An 18329-nucleotide genomic window follows, 5' to 3' on the forward strand; every position below is an offset into this window, starting at 1 on the left:
ACCTTGAGAGCTCTCAGTGGTCTTGTCTCCAGCCATGCAGAGGAAGCTGATCTGACAGCATGAAACTGCTGTGGGGAGAGAAGCTGAGCTGAGGGATAGGGGCAGAGGAGGGATTCTGGCAATCCCTGAGGCCCACTGGACCACTACCCTTGTCACAGTCTGCTCATATCAACAGTACAATCCTCTCTTCTGTCTACCAGCTTAGTTGGTAACCAAGGGATATCTGACTTATGCATCTCAAAGGGCTTGTTGTGAGGACCAATGCCTGGCACACTCTGTGGGGCACTCAGCAAATATTGGTTGATGGCTCTTACATTTAACCTCCAAAGGCTGAATGAGTAGAGGTTGGGGCAATTCTCAATTCTAGTAAATAACTTTCCTTTGAGCATCATAAAGGAAAACACATGAAGACAAAAGGAGGGATTCCTCCAGCCCCATCACAAACACTCATATCCCTCCAATCCTAACCCAGTTCTACTGCCTAGAGGTTCCTATAGCTGTCCTAAAAGACTACTAGTGTCTCTTTCAAGAAGTCTCACTCCTTCAGAATCCTTCCCCCTTCTGCTGTACAACACCTGAGACTGGGTCTGGTGGTCCTGAATTGTGCCCCTGGTCTAAGCTGAGTGAGAAGTGCTCTGCCACAGGCCCTACAGAGGGCACGAGTGCTTGTCCTGTTGGGTGGGAGGGATGGAGACTGGGGAATGAGCCTCCTTCAGACTCAATTTCTTGGGAAATAATAATAGTCTAAACATATTTAAGGATAAGCTTAAATGTGTTCAGTTCTTAAGGTCAACCCTTGAAATCAGTGGTTCTCCATTATTGTGTCAAGGACTTAAATTCCTTCCTGTCTTGGGTACCATGAGTGACACTGGTCAAATCAGTGACATTAGTCTTCAAGGGCTGCTCTCTTTCTGAAGGATTCTACTTCATTATTTTCATTCTCAGTTTCATTCTGATTGAGGAAGGTCAGAGGTGGGAGATTTTCCCAATTCCTTTCCTCACACGGATGGAAAAGAGATGGCTAGCATTCTTGCATCTATTTCTGCAATTCATCTGCATATTGTTTAAAATATATTTTCTTGGGATTAGACACATCTTTAGTTCTACTTAGGTAATTCTAAGGTGGTGGCTTCTCATCGGTAATTTCTAAATAGTTCTTCCTTTAGTAAAAGGATTTTGGTGAGGAAAAGTGGTGTACTGATGGAACGTGCTCAGTCTTTCATAAGGCTGAAGCAATTTAGCCCTGGCCAGGTTAAGTGTCCATAACCCAGTATACCAAGTTCTGTCCCTATCTGAACAGATTTCCCCTAGAGAAGGGTGTTTGTTTCAACCTCCAACCTAAGCAGTTTATCGTAGTTCTTCCAGTCAAATGCAGAAGTCTCCCTGGGAGGAACTATGGTAATGATAGGGCCTGACTTTTTCACTTATTTATTTACTTTTTGTCTTTTGTCTTTTTAGGGGTGCAGCCGTGCCATACGGAGATTCCCAGGCTAGGGGTCCAACGGAAGCTTTAGCTGCCGGCCTACGCCACAGCCAAAGGAAATCAGAGCCTCGACTGCAACCTACACCACAGCTCAAGGCAAAGCCAGATCCTTAACCCACTCAGCCAGGCCAGGGATCGAATCCCCAACGTCATGGTTACTAGTTGGGCTCATTAACCACTGAGTGACGCCGGGAACTCCGACTTTTTAATTTTATTGGCATTCTAGTACTTCCTCAAAACATGCATCAGAACTGCCGGCGTGCAGAACAAAAATGCATATTCCTGGGCCAGCTCCAGACACGCGGCACCGGAATCTCCAGGCGCGAGAGCGCAGAACTCGTATTTTCACAAGTCCCAGGTAACCAGTTCTTCAGCCCTGGGACCCGTCTTTGTCCTGCACCGCCGCCCGGCCTGCGCGGGGCTAGCCGCCTCGCTGTCAGGCGCTGGCTCACGCTGCTCACTTCCATCGTGTTGTGCCTTCTTTGTTGCTTCCCTCAGTGTCATTAGAGTTCAACTCCTACTAAGGTTTCAGCCTCGCTGCCCCGCGCAACCCTCAGGACAAGGTCCAGGAAGCCCAATGCCCACGACGGCGGCCACCAGCTGCTCGGGCTGGGCGGGGCCGGGATGGCCCCCCACGGCTACCGCGCACTGAGCGTGCGCGCCTCCGCCGCGGCCGGAAATGACGGCACCTGTCGTTGGGGCGCTCCGCCCCTTCCGCCTCCATGCCCCGCCCAGGCCTCGCCCCTCTGCTCTCCCCGACCCTCCCCCTCCCCTCTGTCGCCCGCTTTCTGTCAGCCTCTCTCCCTCTCCCTCTTCCCCTCTCTCCTTCCTCTAGCTTCCTCTCACGCACCTGAGCACAAACACCTGCCCGGGCCCAGCTCCGCTCCCTCCTCCCTCCTCCCCCTCCCTTTTTCCCCGCCCCGGCCGGAAGGCTCCGGCCTCGGCCACAGGAGCTTCGCGGCTGCGTCACCGCCGCCCCCTCAGACAAGATGGACACCGCCGAGGAAGGTAAGTCGGCAGCGCCCGCGCCCTTTCTCCCGCGCCCGGGTTCGGGCTGGGCCCGCGCCCAGTCTGCGGCGCTCCAGGCGGGCCGCGGGGCCCGGGCGGCGCTGGGGGCACCTCGTCTCGGGGCGGGGGCCGCGATGACAGCGGCGGGACCGGCGCCCGGGCCGTTTGCCCGCCGAGCAGCCGGCGCGAGGGGCGGCGGGGAACAGAAGGTGACCCCTCGGCGCCCCCCGCCGTTTCCCGCCCGCGCGCGTGGAGGGCAGGGCCCCTGCCCGGGCCAGGGGGCGTCGGGGCTGCGGTGGCCGCAGCCGCTGAGACTCCCCACCCCCTCCGTCCCGCCAGCCCCGGGGGGACGACGCTGTCGTCGCCGCTCAGAGTCTGGGGGCGTTTTCCACACCCTTCCCCCACTCGGTTTTGTCTTTCTTTATATCGTTTTGCCCGTAGCTCTGCGGGCCCGACCCTTTCACGGCAGAACTTCTTTGTTGACTCAAACTTAGCGAAAAATACCCCGCCAGGTGACGGCTGAGTGGAGTCAACTGACCCCTATTTAAAAACCTTATCCCCTGCTTGCGAGTCCCGAATTATTTGTTTACTAAACGGGGACGAGGCAGGCCCAACGAGGTTATTCGCAGAAGGGGTGCTCTGTAGAATTCCTTTGTTTCAGTGTGACTTGTTTTGTGCTTAATCCCTGACACCAATAAGCCGAGTTTTGTGCGTGTGTTGCTTGGTTGAGTGTGTGTGTGTTTTGGATGTGGCTGTTTTGGATCAAGCTGACTCTTGTAAACTGAATACATACGTGGATACATAACTGAACAGTTGCGACTATTGAAATGCATTTGCTTATCCGCTGACTGTAATTAGGTTGTTTTTAAGCAGTTTTATCTTTTTAGAGTCTATCGAATAATTTTACTGAGTCCATAGAGGAAATTACTCTCCTGATGCTTGATGTTTAGGTTGTCAGTGAAGATAAGATACATTTCTGCTTCGGGTGTATTATGTAGCTGTCTGATAAGCACCTTTCAACCGTATGGATTTTGGTGATTTTAAATGAAGATCTTTGAGGACTGTTGTGGCGTGCAATAATGAGTGACAGAAAGTTTGATACTGTATGTGTAATGAGTGGAGACAATTTATTATTTTTTAAAGAAGTCTTAGTAAGAACTTCAAACTGTAGCCGCGTGTTATACTTGAGTTTACAAAGCATATTTACATGCCTTCACATTTGATCTTAGTAAGAGCCCTGTGGAGTAGGTGGGTATTATAGATGCGGAAGTTCAGGCTGGCTGGCTGGCTTCTTTCTTTAACAGTGACAAGCCAGATCCTTAACCGCTGAGCTTCCTGGGAACTCCCAAGCTTAGTTATTTAAATAACTTGTCTAAGCTTCACATGCTAGTTAAGAGACAGATTTGAACCTAGGCCTTCTCATTACAAATAGTTTTCATTATGTCTTAGTTTTTTTATTATATAAAGTGAGTGAAGTAATAACCACCGGAGGCTCCTTTGGAAAAAACAGTAAAGTGACACTGCTGAGGAGGTTATTAGGAATTATCTTCTTTTGACAGATGATTCTTGTGTGTAAATTTCCATCTCCATAGATTTCACATACTTCTGGATTCAAATTTTAATGACTCAATTTAGTAAGGCTTGTGTTTATTTACCACTTGATAATGTACTGGCATGTTTTCCTCCCATTCTTTAAGCCTGTGCACTTAGTGTTTGCATACTAAATGTATGGTGTGATAGTGGTAATTCAGGAATTGTAGAATCTGAAAGTTTATGTGGAATCATGATGAAAGAAATATATATTTTTTTGTCTTTGACCACAGCAGATGGAAGTTCACAGGCCAGGGGTCAAAGTGGTGCAACAGTAGCAACCTAAGCTGCTGCAGTGACAACACAGGTTCCTTAACCCGCTGAGCCACAGGGAACTCCTGAAAGAAATATTTGCTATGTGCTTCTAGTGCACTGTTTTTTTCCTTGTAAAGTTATAATAAGGGTGAGGTATAAATGGTATTTAATGATATTCAAGTGATATTTGAATGCGGTTCTTGAAATAACTAAAATTTACTGAGGACTTAATATAGGGCATGTACTTCACTAAACACTTCATAGACATCTCATTTAATTCTCGTAACACTTTTAGGTACACAGCATTCCCTTTTTTACAGATGGAAGAAAGTAAGGGTTAGTATGATTAAGTAACTTGCCCAAAGTCATGCAGGTAACATGTCAAAGGCGAGATTCAGACTCATTTCTGTCAGACTCGTGGTTAGATTAGATATTTATAAGTGAATACCCAGTATCCGATGTTGAGATAATTATGTTTTTGTTGCTTCCTTTGTAAGAAGAATCATATATGTAATTTTTTTGTTTTGTTTTGTCTTTTTAGGGCCGCATCCACAGCATGTGGAGGTTCCCAGGCTAAGGGTCAAATCAGAGCTGTAGTTGCCGGCCTACACCACAGCCGAAACAATGCAGGATGCGACCTACACCACAGCCCATGGCAACACCGGATCCTTAACCCACATAGGGAGGCCAGGGATCAAACCTGTGTCCTCATGGATACTAGTCAGATTTGTTTCCACAGAGTCACCATGGGAACTCCCTCATATATATAATTCGACAAAGCTTTTTTTTGTGTGTTTTATGACACTATTAATCATAAAATGAATACGAGTTTTAATACTTCTCATGCCTAATTTTGCAAAGTTCCAAATTGGAAGTCTTGGAAGTTTTCAAAATTAATGTAAATTTAACTTGAAAAAACGCTGGAAGGAAAAGGAGGATTATAGAAGATTTCATGATTAAAAATGGCAAAAAGACACCAAAAAGCTTGGAAACGACTTCTGTTTGCTAAACGAGTTATTACAGTTTAAAAAAGTAAAAAAATTTGCGGTTGTTTTTTTATTTGATTGTAAATGAACCCCCCCCCCTTTTTTGGTAGGAGACTTGGAAAATATGGCTAAACATATATATAGAAAGTAAAATTTTAAAAAGTTTCTTTAGGTGTTCCCTGGTGGCTCAGTGGGTTAAGAATCCAGCATCATCACTGCTGTGGCTTGGTTTGATCCCTGGCTGGGGAATTTATGCATGCCTTGAATGCAACCACACACACACACACACACACACATCTTTAAATTCTATCACCCATTATTAAAAACACTGATGATGTTTTTACTTATCTATTTTTAAAATATGTTAATCTAAGCAAGCAGATTAAAAGTGTTACCAAAATACCAACCTGCAGTTAAAGTGTTAACTCTTCCATCTCTTTTAAAAATAGAGTTTTGCATTCCTCAGGTGGTACCATATATGATGTTATAATGCTCACAATGTTTCGTATTTGTAGTAAACCGTATTGAATTCTATTAGTTATTTGCCAGATGGATTTTTACCCTTCATATTAGGCGTTCCCTAGATACTAAAGATCTCTACAGTATTTTGTATATTAAATTTTTATTTTTGTAAAATCAACAGGTTTATAATCCATTCTCACAGTACAGGCATACCTTGTTGTATTGAGCTTTGCAGATACTGATTTTTTTCTTTTTTCTTTTTTTACAAATTGGGAGTTTGTAGCAACCCTGCATGGAGCAAGTCTATAGGCATCATTTTTCCAAAAGTTTTTGCTCATTTCATGTCTCTGTGTCGCATTTTGGGAATTCTCTCAATATTTCAAACTTTTTCATCATTATTTGTTATGGTGGTCTGTGATGTTGCTATTGTACTTGTTTTGGAGCCCACAAAGACAGCAAACTTAATTGATCAGTGTGTATTCTTACTGCTCCACTAACCACTGTTTGTGTCTCCTCAGGGCCTTCCTGTTCCCTGAGACACAACAATATAAAAACTAGGCCATTTACTAACCCTATGATGGCCTCTAAGTGTTCAAGTGAAAGGAAGAGTCAAATGTCTCTCACTTTAAATCAGAAGCTAGAATTGATTGAGCTTAGTCAGGAGGGTTTGTTGAAATCTGAGATAGGCTGAAAGCTAGGCCTTTTGCGCCAATTAGCCAAGTTGTGAATGCAAAGGGAAAAGTTTTGAAGAAAATTAAAAGTGGTACTCCATTGAACACATAGATGATAAAACGAGAAATAGCCTTGTTGCTGATATGGAGAAAGTTTTAATGGTCTAGAGAGATCAGACTAACCACAATGTACCCTAAAGCCAGAACAAAACTCAACTGTCTTCAATTCTGTGAATGCTGAGAAAGTTGAGGAACCTATAGAAGAAAAGTTCGAAGTTAGCAGAGGTTGGGTCATGAGCATTGAGGAAAGAAATCTCTAACAACAAAGTGCAAAGTGAAGCCCCAAGTAAGTACTGGTTTAGAAGCTACAGCAAATTAACCAAAAGATCATTAATGAAGGTGGCTATACTAAACAACAGATTTTCAATGTAGGTGAAACAGTCTTCTATTGAAAGGAGATGCCTACTAGGACTTCCATACCTAGAGAGAAGTCAGTACCTGGCTTCAAAGCATCAGAGAACTGACCGACTTTTGTTAGGGATAGGCTGGTGACTTGAATTTGAAGCCATTGCTCATTTACCATTCCAGGAGTCCTAGGGCTCTTAAGAATTATGCTAAATCTACTCTGCCTGTGCTCTGTAAATGGTGCAACAAAGCTTGGATGAAGGCATGTCTGTTTACAACATGGTTTACTGAGTATTTTACGCCCACTGCTGAGACCTACAGTTCAGGAAGAAAAAAAAAATTTATTTCAAAGTATTTCTATTTATTGATAATGTACCTGCTCACCTAAGAGCCCTGATGGAGATGTGCAGTGAAATTAATATTGTTTTCATGCTGCTAACACAACATATATTCTGTAGCCCATGGATCAAGACATTGACTTTAATTTTGACTTTCATGTCTTATTATTTAGGATACATTTCTTTTTTTTTTTTTTTTTGTCTTTTTGCTATTTCTTTGGGCCACTCCCGCGGCATATGGAGGTTCCCAGGCTAGGGGTCTAATTGGAGCTGTAGCCACTGGCCTACGCCAGAGCCACAGCAACACGGGATCCGAGCCGCATCTGCAACCTACACCACACATCACGGCAACGCTGGATCCTTAACCCACTGAGCAAGGGCAGGGACCGAACCCGCAACCCTATGGTTCCTAGTCGGATTCGTTAACCACTGTGCCACGACGGGAACTCCAGGATACATTTCATAAAGCTATAGCTGCCATAGATAATGATTCCTCAGATGAATCTGGACAAAGTAAATTGAAGAAATTCTGGAAAGGATTTACTGTTCTAGTTGCCATTAAGAACATTTGTGATTCATGGGAAGAGGTAAAGATATCAGCATTAACAGACGTTTGGAAGAAGTTGATTCCAACCCTCTTGGATAACTCACTCTGAGGGGTTCAATACTTTAGTGGAGGAAGTAACTGCAGATGTGGTACAAATAGCAAGAAAACTACAGTAGTTAGAAGTGGAGCCTGAAGATGTGACCGAGTTCTGCAATCTCGTAATAAAACTTTAACAGACCAATGGGGAGTTCCCATCATGGTACAGCAGAAACAAATCCGACTAGGAACCATGAGGTTTCGGGTTTAATCCCTCCCCTTGCTTAGTGGGTTAAGGATCCTGTGTTGCTCTGAGCTGTGGTGTAGGTTGCAGATGTGGCTTGGATCTGGCGTTGCTGTGTCTCTGGCATAGGCCAGTGGCTATGGCTCCAATTAGACCCCTAGCCTGGGAACCTTCATATGCTACATGTGCAGCCCTAAAAAGACCAAACAAACAAACAAACAAACAAAAAACCCAAAAAACTTTAACAGACCAGGAGTTGTTGTTTTTTTTCTCTTTTTGCTTTTTAGGGCTGCACTTTTGGCATATGGAAGTTTCTAGTAGGGGTCGAAACAGAACTACAGCTGCCAGCCTACACCACAGCCACAGCAATGCAAGATCCGAGCTTTGTCTTTGACCTACACCACAGCTCACAGCAATGCCAGATCCTTAACCCACTGAGCAAGGCCAGGGATTGAACCTACATCCTCATGGGTCCTAGTCAGGTTCATTGACTGCTGAGCCATGAAGGGAGCTCCCAGGAGTTGCTTTTTTATGGATGAGCAAGGAAAGTGGTTTCATGAGGCAGAGTCTGCTCCTGGTGAAGACACTGTGAAGGTTGTTGAAATGACAACAAAGCTTTTAGAATATTATATAAACTTAATTGATAAAGCAGGCAGCGTTTGAGAGGATTGACTTCAATTTTGAAAGAAGTTTTGTTAGGTAAACTGTTTTCTGTCATCAAATCTAAACTCTAGAGCTTGAGGGAGATCTTCCATATGCAGCTTCCTAATTTTATTGATTAGTAGTCTGATCCTGCAGTGCACTGAGATTTTTCAGTTACAAAAAAAAAAATCTGTTCTTTGCTTAAGGATATACATTTTTAAAAACTAAAAGCACCACATTATTGGAATAGCTGTTACAAGTATTGATACATAAGAAACTCCCATTAAGGTACTAAACATTTTGTCATATTTCTACTGTGTGCTCTCATTTCAGCCCAGTGATACATAGAGGTGACTTTTTTCTTTTTCATTTTTCTAAGTTACTGCTCACTCTAGCAGAACACAGTGTAAAATTTTATCAGCTTTTTTTTATGGACTGCCAAAGTAGTTCTTTGTGCTTTATGGGTTACATTCATTGGGAAGGGGTGAATCTGAAGTGTATCATAGTTGATCATGTTCTATGTTTACTACAGCAAATCCTCGAGATGACTTAGATTTGGAAGCAATGAGTTAAAAGGATGGGAAGTTGTCAGAACCAGACAGCTAGTTATTGTCTTCCACCTGGTCTGTCATCTCTGCTTCCAGTAATGTCTCCTTTATTCTTCTTATCACAGATCAGCTTTCACTGCCTTGGCATACTTACAGCCAAGCATACATACACTTATTTCACAAGTGTTCACTGAGCACCTGTTATGAGCCAGGGACTTTTATGCACTTATGCTAAACTGGTAGCAAAACAGGCAAAATCGCTTCTTTCATAGAGCCTGCATTCTTGATTTTGGCTTGGTAGCAGAGGAAGGGAGGAGAGAAAATAAACATATAATAATTTATTGCATAACTAGTTGGTTCTAAATACTGTGGAGACTAGTCAGTTGGGAGGAAATAAGGAGATAGATGAGAGAAGGATGGGATGAAGGAGGATTGACTACAAAGGGGCATGAGTTAATTTGGGTGGTGATGGATATGTTCATTATTTTGGTTGTGGTAACAGTTTTAAGAGAGTCATGCTTACCAAGTGTTATCCTTTAAGTAAGTACCTTTTATTGTATCTCAGTTATTCCTCAACACAGCTCTTTGAAAGAACCCATTATCTTTTACCCATGCATGTTTTTGGAATATTATGTATTGATCATTTAGTAGCTATTGGATCAAATTATGCAGATCTTCCAAATGTTGACACTTTTTCCTGTGTAATATAAAAGCTCACTTTCATTAGTATCACTTAACTCAAGAAGGCTTTAGGTATTGGGGAAGCTGTCATACTTAACTATGGTGGATACAAGTTTTCTGAAATCCTAATTTTTGCTTGAAAGTTTAATTTTTAATTTCGATACTTGGCAGCCAATATTGTCAGTTGCTTTCCTTGGTTCTTAGGCTTACCTCATTCTTTTGTGACACAATGTCTGCCAAATACCCAGATTTGTTGTTTGTCTTTTTTTTTTTTTCTCTAAACTGGTGAAAGTAGTGTTTCATGGTGGGGGAAAAGCAGTTCATCTGGTAACGCCAGAGAATAATACAAGTGCTTTTTCTTGAGACACCATTGCTGTTGATTCTGAGTCTGGGAGCAAGCCCGTACTCCCTGTATTTCCTAGATCTAAAATTTCCGCTTGGTTCTTTAAATCTTTTTTCTTTGCATTCTGGATCCAGAGAGGATCACAATAATTTAGGTAGAGGAAGTTGAAAGAATTATTAAGCTACGCTGAGAGAATAATTATAAAGATGTAAAGACTACTGTAAAGGCTTTCCTGGCCATGAGGGACAAACTCAGGACGGTAGGGCCCTCCTCACAGATGTGGTTCATACTTCACTAGAGAAGTATGAGGCTGTCCAAGCCAGAGCTAGTCCACTTTCTGTGTGAACAGGAAACATCCTTCCTGGGTGCGTGCAGGAGCCCCAAGGTTGATGGGTAGGCATGCAAAGAGAGTTGGGGTACCACTGTGTGTGCAGGGCCTGGAGTATGTGGAGGTCATTTGGGTGGGCCATGGAAAGGTGGTTACTAAAACAAACCTGCTGACAGGGTAGTGGGACCAAGAATGCTCCAGTCTCTTGTGTTGTTCCTGCAGCACCCTCTACTGACAAATCTATTTAAAAAAACTTTTGAAAAGAGTTCAGTCTTTTATTACTGAACAGGTGGTACTGAAGGATAAATTTGGAGCTGAGAGGAAATACATTGATTCTGGGCACATTCCTGCTGAAACCTGGAGTTAATGCCTGTGCTGCTGAACTTGCATATGCCCACTGCTGCTGGCAAAATCCCCACCACTCTAGGTACTGCAGGAGTCCGCAGTACCTGCAGTTAGATGCTGCTGCTGTTTTTAGAGCCAGAAGTAGAAAATGGCTTTCCCGTTTCCCCTCATCTTCTGATCTCAAGAAGAGCTTCTTATTGACAGAATGTAATTCATGCCTAGTCAGCAAGGAAAATGTAGTTTTCAGGCTTCCAGGAAAAGTAGTACAGGTGAATTGGTAATGATCAGTGATCTGGAGAGATGAAATAACTAAGCTTTTGGGATATATGTAGAGTTGGAACTTTAAAATCTGTATTTTCAAGGCCTAATTACCAAATCCATATTTGAAAAAAATAGGTATATTTTCACAGTCAGGAAGTATTTTTCACAAAGTTTTAGCAGTTAAAATTTTTTCTTGTAATTGTGAAAATAGCAACAAAACAGTAGAAACTTTGGGAAAAGAGAAGAAAATCACCTATGTTCTCATCTAACCACTTACAATGGCTATGTCATTTTTTGTATTTTCTACCTAGTTGGAAGTACAGTGTGTATTCATTTTTTATTCTTGCTTCGTTTACTTAACATTATACTTTTTTCCATATTTCCATCAAGTTGTGACATTTGCTATTTTTAAGGGACTATATACATTCCATGTAGTGAATATACCGCAGTTGTGTAGCTACTCTCCTGGTTTTGGCTACATAGGTTATCCACAGATATTTTGGGTAATACTTTTCAATAATGTATTTTTAATATTTGCTTACTGTAATTGTTAATTTAAAATTTTTGGTTGATAGATGAATATTAAAATACCTTATTACTGCAGCCAGGTGAATCAAGGTCAACATCAACAGTTATAAATCATGTGAGGTTTTTTTGGTTGTTTGTTTTTCTTTTTACAGCCTCAGTGTGGTAAATGGAAGTTTCTGGCCTAGGGGGTTGAATTGGAGCTGCAACGTTGGCCTGTGCCACAGCCACAGCAGCATGAGATCCAAGCCGCATCTGTGACCCATGCTGCAAGGCCAGATCCTTAACCCACTGAGCAAGGCCAGGGATCAAACCTAAATCCTCACAGAGGCAATGCCCGGTCCTTAACCCACTAAGCCACAACAAGAACTCCATTGGTCATAAATCATGTTGATACTAGGTACTCTTGATATTATGTGATGAAACGGCACTTTACCTGTGTGGTTTTCCTTCCTAAAACCCATGGCCCCACTCCAATTGTAAGCAAAAACATCAGACAGATTCATGTAGAAGGGCATCCTACAATACTCCTTGAAATAATCAGTCATCAAAAGCAAGGAAAGCCTAAGAAACTTCCAGAGCCAAGACGAGCCTAAGAAGACATGACAGCTAAATGTGATATGGATTCAGGCACAGAAAAGTGAAATTAGGTAAAGATCAAGGAAATCTGAATTAACTGTTGTTGATTTTAGTTAATGATAATGTGTCAGTATGGGTTCACTAAGTGTAATCAAAGTACCATCCTAATACAGGATGTTACACTAGTAGGGGATACTGGGTACTGTGTATGTGGGAACGCTGCACTGTCTTCTCCCATTTTCTGTACATGTAACCTCATTCTAAAAAATAAAGTATTAAACCCTTTGTTTATTAAATTATCACTGGTTTATCACTAGAAGGAAAAAAGTAGAAATGTTTTGAAATCTTATGTGAAAGAACTTTTCAAGAGATAAACAGTGGCTCAGAATTTGGTTGTACTCTTCCCTAGTGGCTCAGCGGCTTAAGAATCCAGCGTTGTTACTGCTGTGGCTTGGGTTAATGCTTTGGTGTGGATTCCATCCCTGGCTCAGGAACTTCCACACGACTCAGGCCACATGACTCAGGCACAGAAGAAGAGGGGCTGGGGAGAGGATGTACCCAAAGCTTTTAGAAATGTTTTTCATTTCTCTTCATAGTAGGTACTTAGAATATATTTGGTGGAGTTCCTGTCATGGCGCATCGGAAACGAATCCAACCAGGAACAATGAGGTTGTGGGTTTGGTCCCTGGGCTCCCTCAGTGGGTTAAAGATCTGGCATTGCTGTGAGCTGTGGTGTGGGTTCCAGATGTGTTTCAGATCTCATGTTGCAGTGGCTGTGGTGTAGGCTGGCAGCTGTAGCTCCAATTAGACACCTAGCCTGGGAACCTCCACATGCTGTGGCTGTGGCCCTAAAAACACACATATATATATATATATATATATATATATATATATATATATGTATGGTGAACTGGATTGTTGGCTAAAAAATGGATGGCATAGGGTAGCCCTTTATGGATGTGACTTGCACAGGTGGTACCAACTTGACAACCTCTCACACTGCCCCCCACATTCATATCTTGGGCTGCCTCTATACTTAGTCCCTGCGGATTTGAAATTTACATAATAAAAACAAAAACAAAAAAACTATTGAGCTAGGCACTGTGCTAAGAACTTTTAAAAGTTATGCTTTGTGAAGATACTAAGTATTCAAATGAATCAACAAAAGTTGCCAGTATTTAAGAGAAGAAATTTGCCCTTGAAAACCAGGAAGAGCTTTGCTTCCTTGTTCTAGGTGGATTTGCATTCATAGCCAGAGAAGTGCATTGATTTTACTTTGGTCTGAGCAAAATTTGAAATTTTACTACGTGCAGATTTGGTGAAGCCTTACTCTATAACAGAACATTGTTTCATCTTTAGTGAAGGGCCTCAGGCTGTGCCTTTTGTAGACCTCTCTCTCCTGTTGTATCCTTGGCCTTGTTATTCTGTTGAGGTTTTGGGTGGTGGGATTGATCCTAGTAAACAAAACAGATTATTTTTTCCTTCGACTTCTCCCCCTTCCCACCAAGGCATTTTATTTGCCCATTTTTGAACACCCCTAGAAACAGAATTCCAGGATTTCTCTGTGTTTTTGTCTTGTTTTTTCATGGTCCTTGATGACAGCTGAGGTTTGTTAGTACAGTGAAACCAAACTAACAGAATGTAAGCGGGTTATTTGGCCGTTTCTCTAGATTTTTGAGTTGTAGTTCAAGTCTGGGGCCGATCACCCTTCATACTTACTTAACTTGCTTGTGAGATTCATGGTAATTTTCCCAGCTCTGTGGTCATCAGTGATTTGAAATTTGCCAGTGTGACTGTGCTTAATCATTACAGTTAGAAACCAGATGATGACTTTGGAGCATAAAAGAACCTGGTATTTGCTTATCTTTTCAGCATTGTTCATGCTCGCTCTCTCTTTTGTCTTTTTAGAGCCACACCTGTAGCATATGGAGGTTCCCAGGCTAGGGGTCAAATTGGAGCTGTAGCTGCCGGCCTACAGCACAGCTCACAGCAACACCAGATCCTTAACCCACTGGTCAAGGCCAGGGAAGGACATTCATCCTCATGGATACTAGTCGGATTTGTTTCCACTGAGCCACAACAGGAACTCCTAAGATCCTTTATAAAATGGGGTAAACTAATTTATGTCTTAGTCACGAGTTACTCCCAAACCTGAGCAGCTTAAAGCAATAAAAGATTAATTTCTCACTGACATCACATCTGTAATGGGTATCGAGAGATGCTCCTGCTAGTAACTGGTCACTTGGAGATCTAGATTGGAGACCATGTCATAGTGTGTGATTCCACAGTCATTGAGGCAGGAAAACACAGATGAATTGTTGTTCATCGGTGCCTCAAAACTTCTACCCAGAAGTGATACGTATCGCTATAACTCACATTTCATTGAGAAAAGCAAGTCACATGTCTGTGTGTAATTTCATAGGTGCTGGGGAAGTGCAGTCTTGCCACATACCCAGAAAGTGGGATGCCAAAACATTTAATAACCAGTGCCAATGTTTTCTACAGTCCCCAACAATGTTACTTCCTACCTAGTTAGATGAAGTAAATGTGTTCATTGGAATACATTTAAATCTACAACCATGGGAGATTCCGTTGTGGCTCAGCGAGTGAAAAACCCGACATAGTGTCTGTGAGGATGTGGGTTCAATCCCTGACCTCACTTAGTGGGTTAAGGATCCCATGTTGCCACAAGCTGCAGATAGGTCTTGGATGTGGGTCGAATCTGGTGTGGCTGTGGCTGTGGTTTAGGCCTGCAGCTGCAGGTCCAGTTCAAACGCTAGCCCAGGAACTTCCATATGCTACAGGTGTGACCTTGAAAACAAAATCTACAACTTCATTAGACCACATTTTAGGGGGAGAACAACGGTGCTTTTTTTTTTTTTTTCCATGTAATTACCTTTTGTCATTTGTTCTTTCTTCCCACATCTATTTAGACACACTGTAGAAATCTCTACTTTTAAAAAAAATTAAAGTGTAATTAAAGTAAAATTTTCCTTATATGATGTCTGAGTTTTGGAGAAATATATGCAGTTATGTAGCCACCACAATCAAGATATAGAATAGTTCTTTTACTCCCCAAAATAGCTTTGTGCCCTTTTATGGTCAGCCCCACTCGCAGATCCCTGGCAACCACTGATAATGTTTCTGCCTATATAGTTTTGCTTTTTCCAGAATGTCATAAATGGAATTAAACAGTATGTAGCTGTTTGAGTCTGGCTTCTGTCATTTAACATAATGCATTTGAGATTTATTATTCATACTGTTGCACTTATCAGTAGTTTGTTCCTTTTTATTGCTGAGTGATATTCTTTTGCAGGGATGTGCCACAGTTTATCCATTCCCCATTTGTGGAATGTATGGGTCAGTTGTTTCCAGTTTGGTGGGATTTATGAATGAAATTATTATACATATTTACATAGATTTTTGTGTGAATTTTTCATTTTACTAGGTTGAATACCTAGAAATAGGATTGCTGGATATATGGTAAGAGTATGTATATTTTAATTTTTGTCATTTTAATAGGTTATGTAGTGGTTATCTTACTGTCGTTTTAATATTGTTTTCTTTCTTTTTTTTTTTGGCCATGCCTGTGGCATGTGGAAGTTCCCAGCCAGGGATTGAACACATGCCATAGCAGCAGCTCAGGCTGATTCAGTGACAATGCCAGATCCTTACCCTGCTGAGCCACATGGGAACCCCTAAACATTTTTTTTTTGGCATTTTAGGGCCACCCCCACAGCACATGGAGGTTCCCAGGCTAGAGGTTGACCTGAAGCTGCAGCTGCTAGCCTGTGCCACAGCCACAGCAACACGGGATCTGAGCAATGTCTGCGACCTACACCACAGCCCATGGTAACGGCAACACCAGATCTCCAACCCATGAGCGAGGCCAGGGACCCAGCCTTCAACCTCATGGATACTGATTGGATTCATTTCTGCTGTGCCACAATGGGAACTCCTAGACATTTGTTCTTAATGTGGTAAAATATACATAACAATATACTATTATAGCTTTTTTTTTTTTTTTTTTTTGCCACATCTGTGGCATGCAGAAGTTCTCCAGCTAGGGCTTGAACTTAAACCACAGCAGTGACCACACTGAATCCTTAACTGCTAGGCCATCAGGGAACTCTGTATTCTAACTTTTTTTTTTTTTTTTGCCTCTTAGGGCTGCACCTGTGGCATATAAACGTTCCTAGGCTAGGGGTTGAATTGGAGCTGCAGCTGCCAGCCTATGTCACAGCCACAGCAATGCAGGATCCAGGTCGTGTCTGTGATATATAACACAGCTCAGAACAATGAGGAATCCTTAACCCAGTGAGTGAGGCCAGGGACTGAACCCGCATCCTCATGGATACTAGTTGGGTTTGTAACTTACTGAGCCGCAGCGGTAACTCCCCTTTTTTTCTAACCATTTTTAAGTGTGTAATTCAGTACCATTAAATGTAAGCATGTTGTTGTGTAGTCATCAACATCTTATTGTGATTTTAGTTTATATTTCCCTAATGTCATAAGCATTGTTTCATTTGTATACCTTCGTTGGTGAAGTATCTGTTCACATCTTTTGCTGAATTCTTTTTTGTTTTTGGTTGTGCCTGTGGCATGCATAAGTTCCCAGGCCAAGGTTCAAACCCCTGCCACAGCAATGACCTGAGCCACAGCAGTGACAATGCCAGATCCTTAACTGCTAGGCTAAGGACACTCCTCTTTGCTGGTTTTTTTTTTTTTTTTTTTGACTATTGTTGTTAAGACCCCCAGTTAGGAAGGTGTATGAAGGATTTGAAGAGAAAATTCATGGCAAAGAAAGAGAACATGGCAAAATGTGGAAATATCCAGTCTCACTAGAAATAAAAACTACTACTTAATTAGCTGCTCTACTGCCTAGTTGTTTTTACTTTTATATTTCAATAATGTAATGTGTGTACTTAAAGGGAGCAATCTGCTGTTCAAATGGAAGAATATAATAAAGTAGTAGAGGTATATATTGACATTAAGTTATGAAAAAGTAAAACATTCAAGAAAACTTGATCACATAACCAAGACATATGATAAAATCCAAAGAAGTGCTCTTTTGGAGTCGAGTTAGCTTAAACCAACTTCTTCATGAAGTTGCTTGATTAATTCACTTTGGCTCAGGAACTTAAATAGAGTCTACTCCTCACTTGGCTTTGACAAAGTCAGAGGAGGTGGTGGGGTCAAGTATTTTTCTTATGCTGTTTGGCTGGGGTTACAACAGTTATTGTTTAAAAGTTTTCTATCTTGCTAAGTTGCGTCTTTCCTGGTCCTTTGGCTAGAGAGAGCAGGGTTGCGGGCTGTGGGGAGTTGGTCTGTTGTCGTTGGTGTTTCTAGGTTGCTAACCTCCATCCACCTCAGCCTCCAGTCCAGGATACATGAAGGAAAACACAAACCCACAGAACTCACTGCCCTGCAGTTTTTTTGGGCTCCAGCTCCTTTTACTGCTCTGTTTTCTCTTCACCTTTTAGAGTCTCATGTTTGTTTTGTATATAATGTCCTGGATTTTTAGCTGTTCTTGGCACGAGGAATAGGGAGTAGATTATTTCTTCTTGATCTGGAACCTTCACTTCTAGTCTCTACTGCTGTCTTTGATAGAGTGAATCTTTTCCTGATTTCCTAAGGATATGTTAGTTTTTAATGTTTTTGAACTTGCTACATGCGGAATTGATTAGGAGTGTACTCTTCGTGTCTGGGTTCTTTATCACCCCACATCACTTTATGAGATAAATCCAAATTGTAGTTTGAAGTTTTGCTTGGTTTATTCTTTTTGCCAGGAAATGTTAAATTGTGGGAGTATATCAAAAATTATTTATCTAAATGTATATGCCAAATTTAGGCAATTTGGGTAGTTTCCATTTTGGAGATATTGTGAATAAAGTTACTATATGTACATTCTTGTCTGTGTCTTTGAACATAAGTATATAGGAAACTATTAATTTTAAGTAAGGTACTAGCAAAATACTACGCAATATATACAGTTGATTCTTAAACAACACTGGTTTGAACTATTCGGGTCATATACTACTTATATGCAGAT

The 18329-nt window shown here is 41.9% G+C and overlaps 1 protein-coding gene across 2 annotated transcripts in view; it reads left to right on the forward strand.

The window, feature by feature from the left end:
* Window positions 1–2232: 2232 nt before the first annotated feature.
* The window catches only part of MARCHF6 (membrane associated ring-CH-type finger 6), an 86797-nt gene continuing 70700 nt past the window's right edge, over window positions 2233–18329 (forward strand). Inside the window, exon 1 of one of the 2 annotated variants that reach the window (XM_047770051.1) lies at window positions 2233–2491. In XM_047770051.1, coding sequence (XP_047626007.1) covers window positions 2473–2491 — 19 coding nt within the window. In that variant the 5' untranslated portion in view covers window positions 2233–2472. The remainder of the gene's footprint in view (window positions 2492–18329) is intronic. The other variant, XM_047769961.1, reaches the window with a different exon arrangement.

This window comes from Phacochoerus africanus, chromosome 1 (assembly GCF_016906955.1).
Source record: "Phacochoerus africanus isolate WHEZ1 chromosome 1, ROS_Pafr_v1, whole genome shotgun sequence".
Lineage (NCBI taxonomy): Eukaryota > Metazoa > Chordata > Mammalia > Artiodactyla > Suidae > Phacochoerus > Phacochoerus africanus.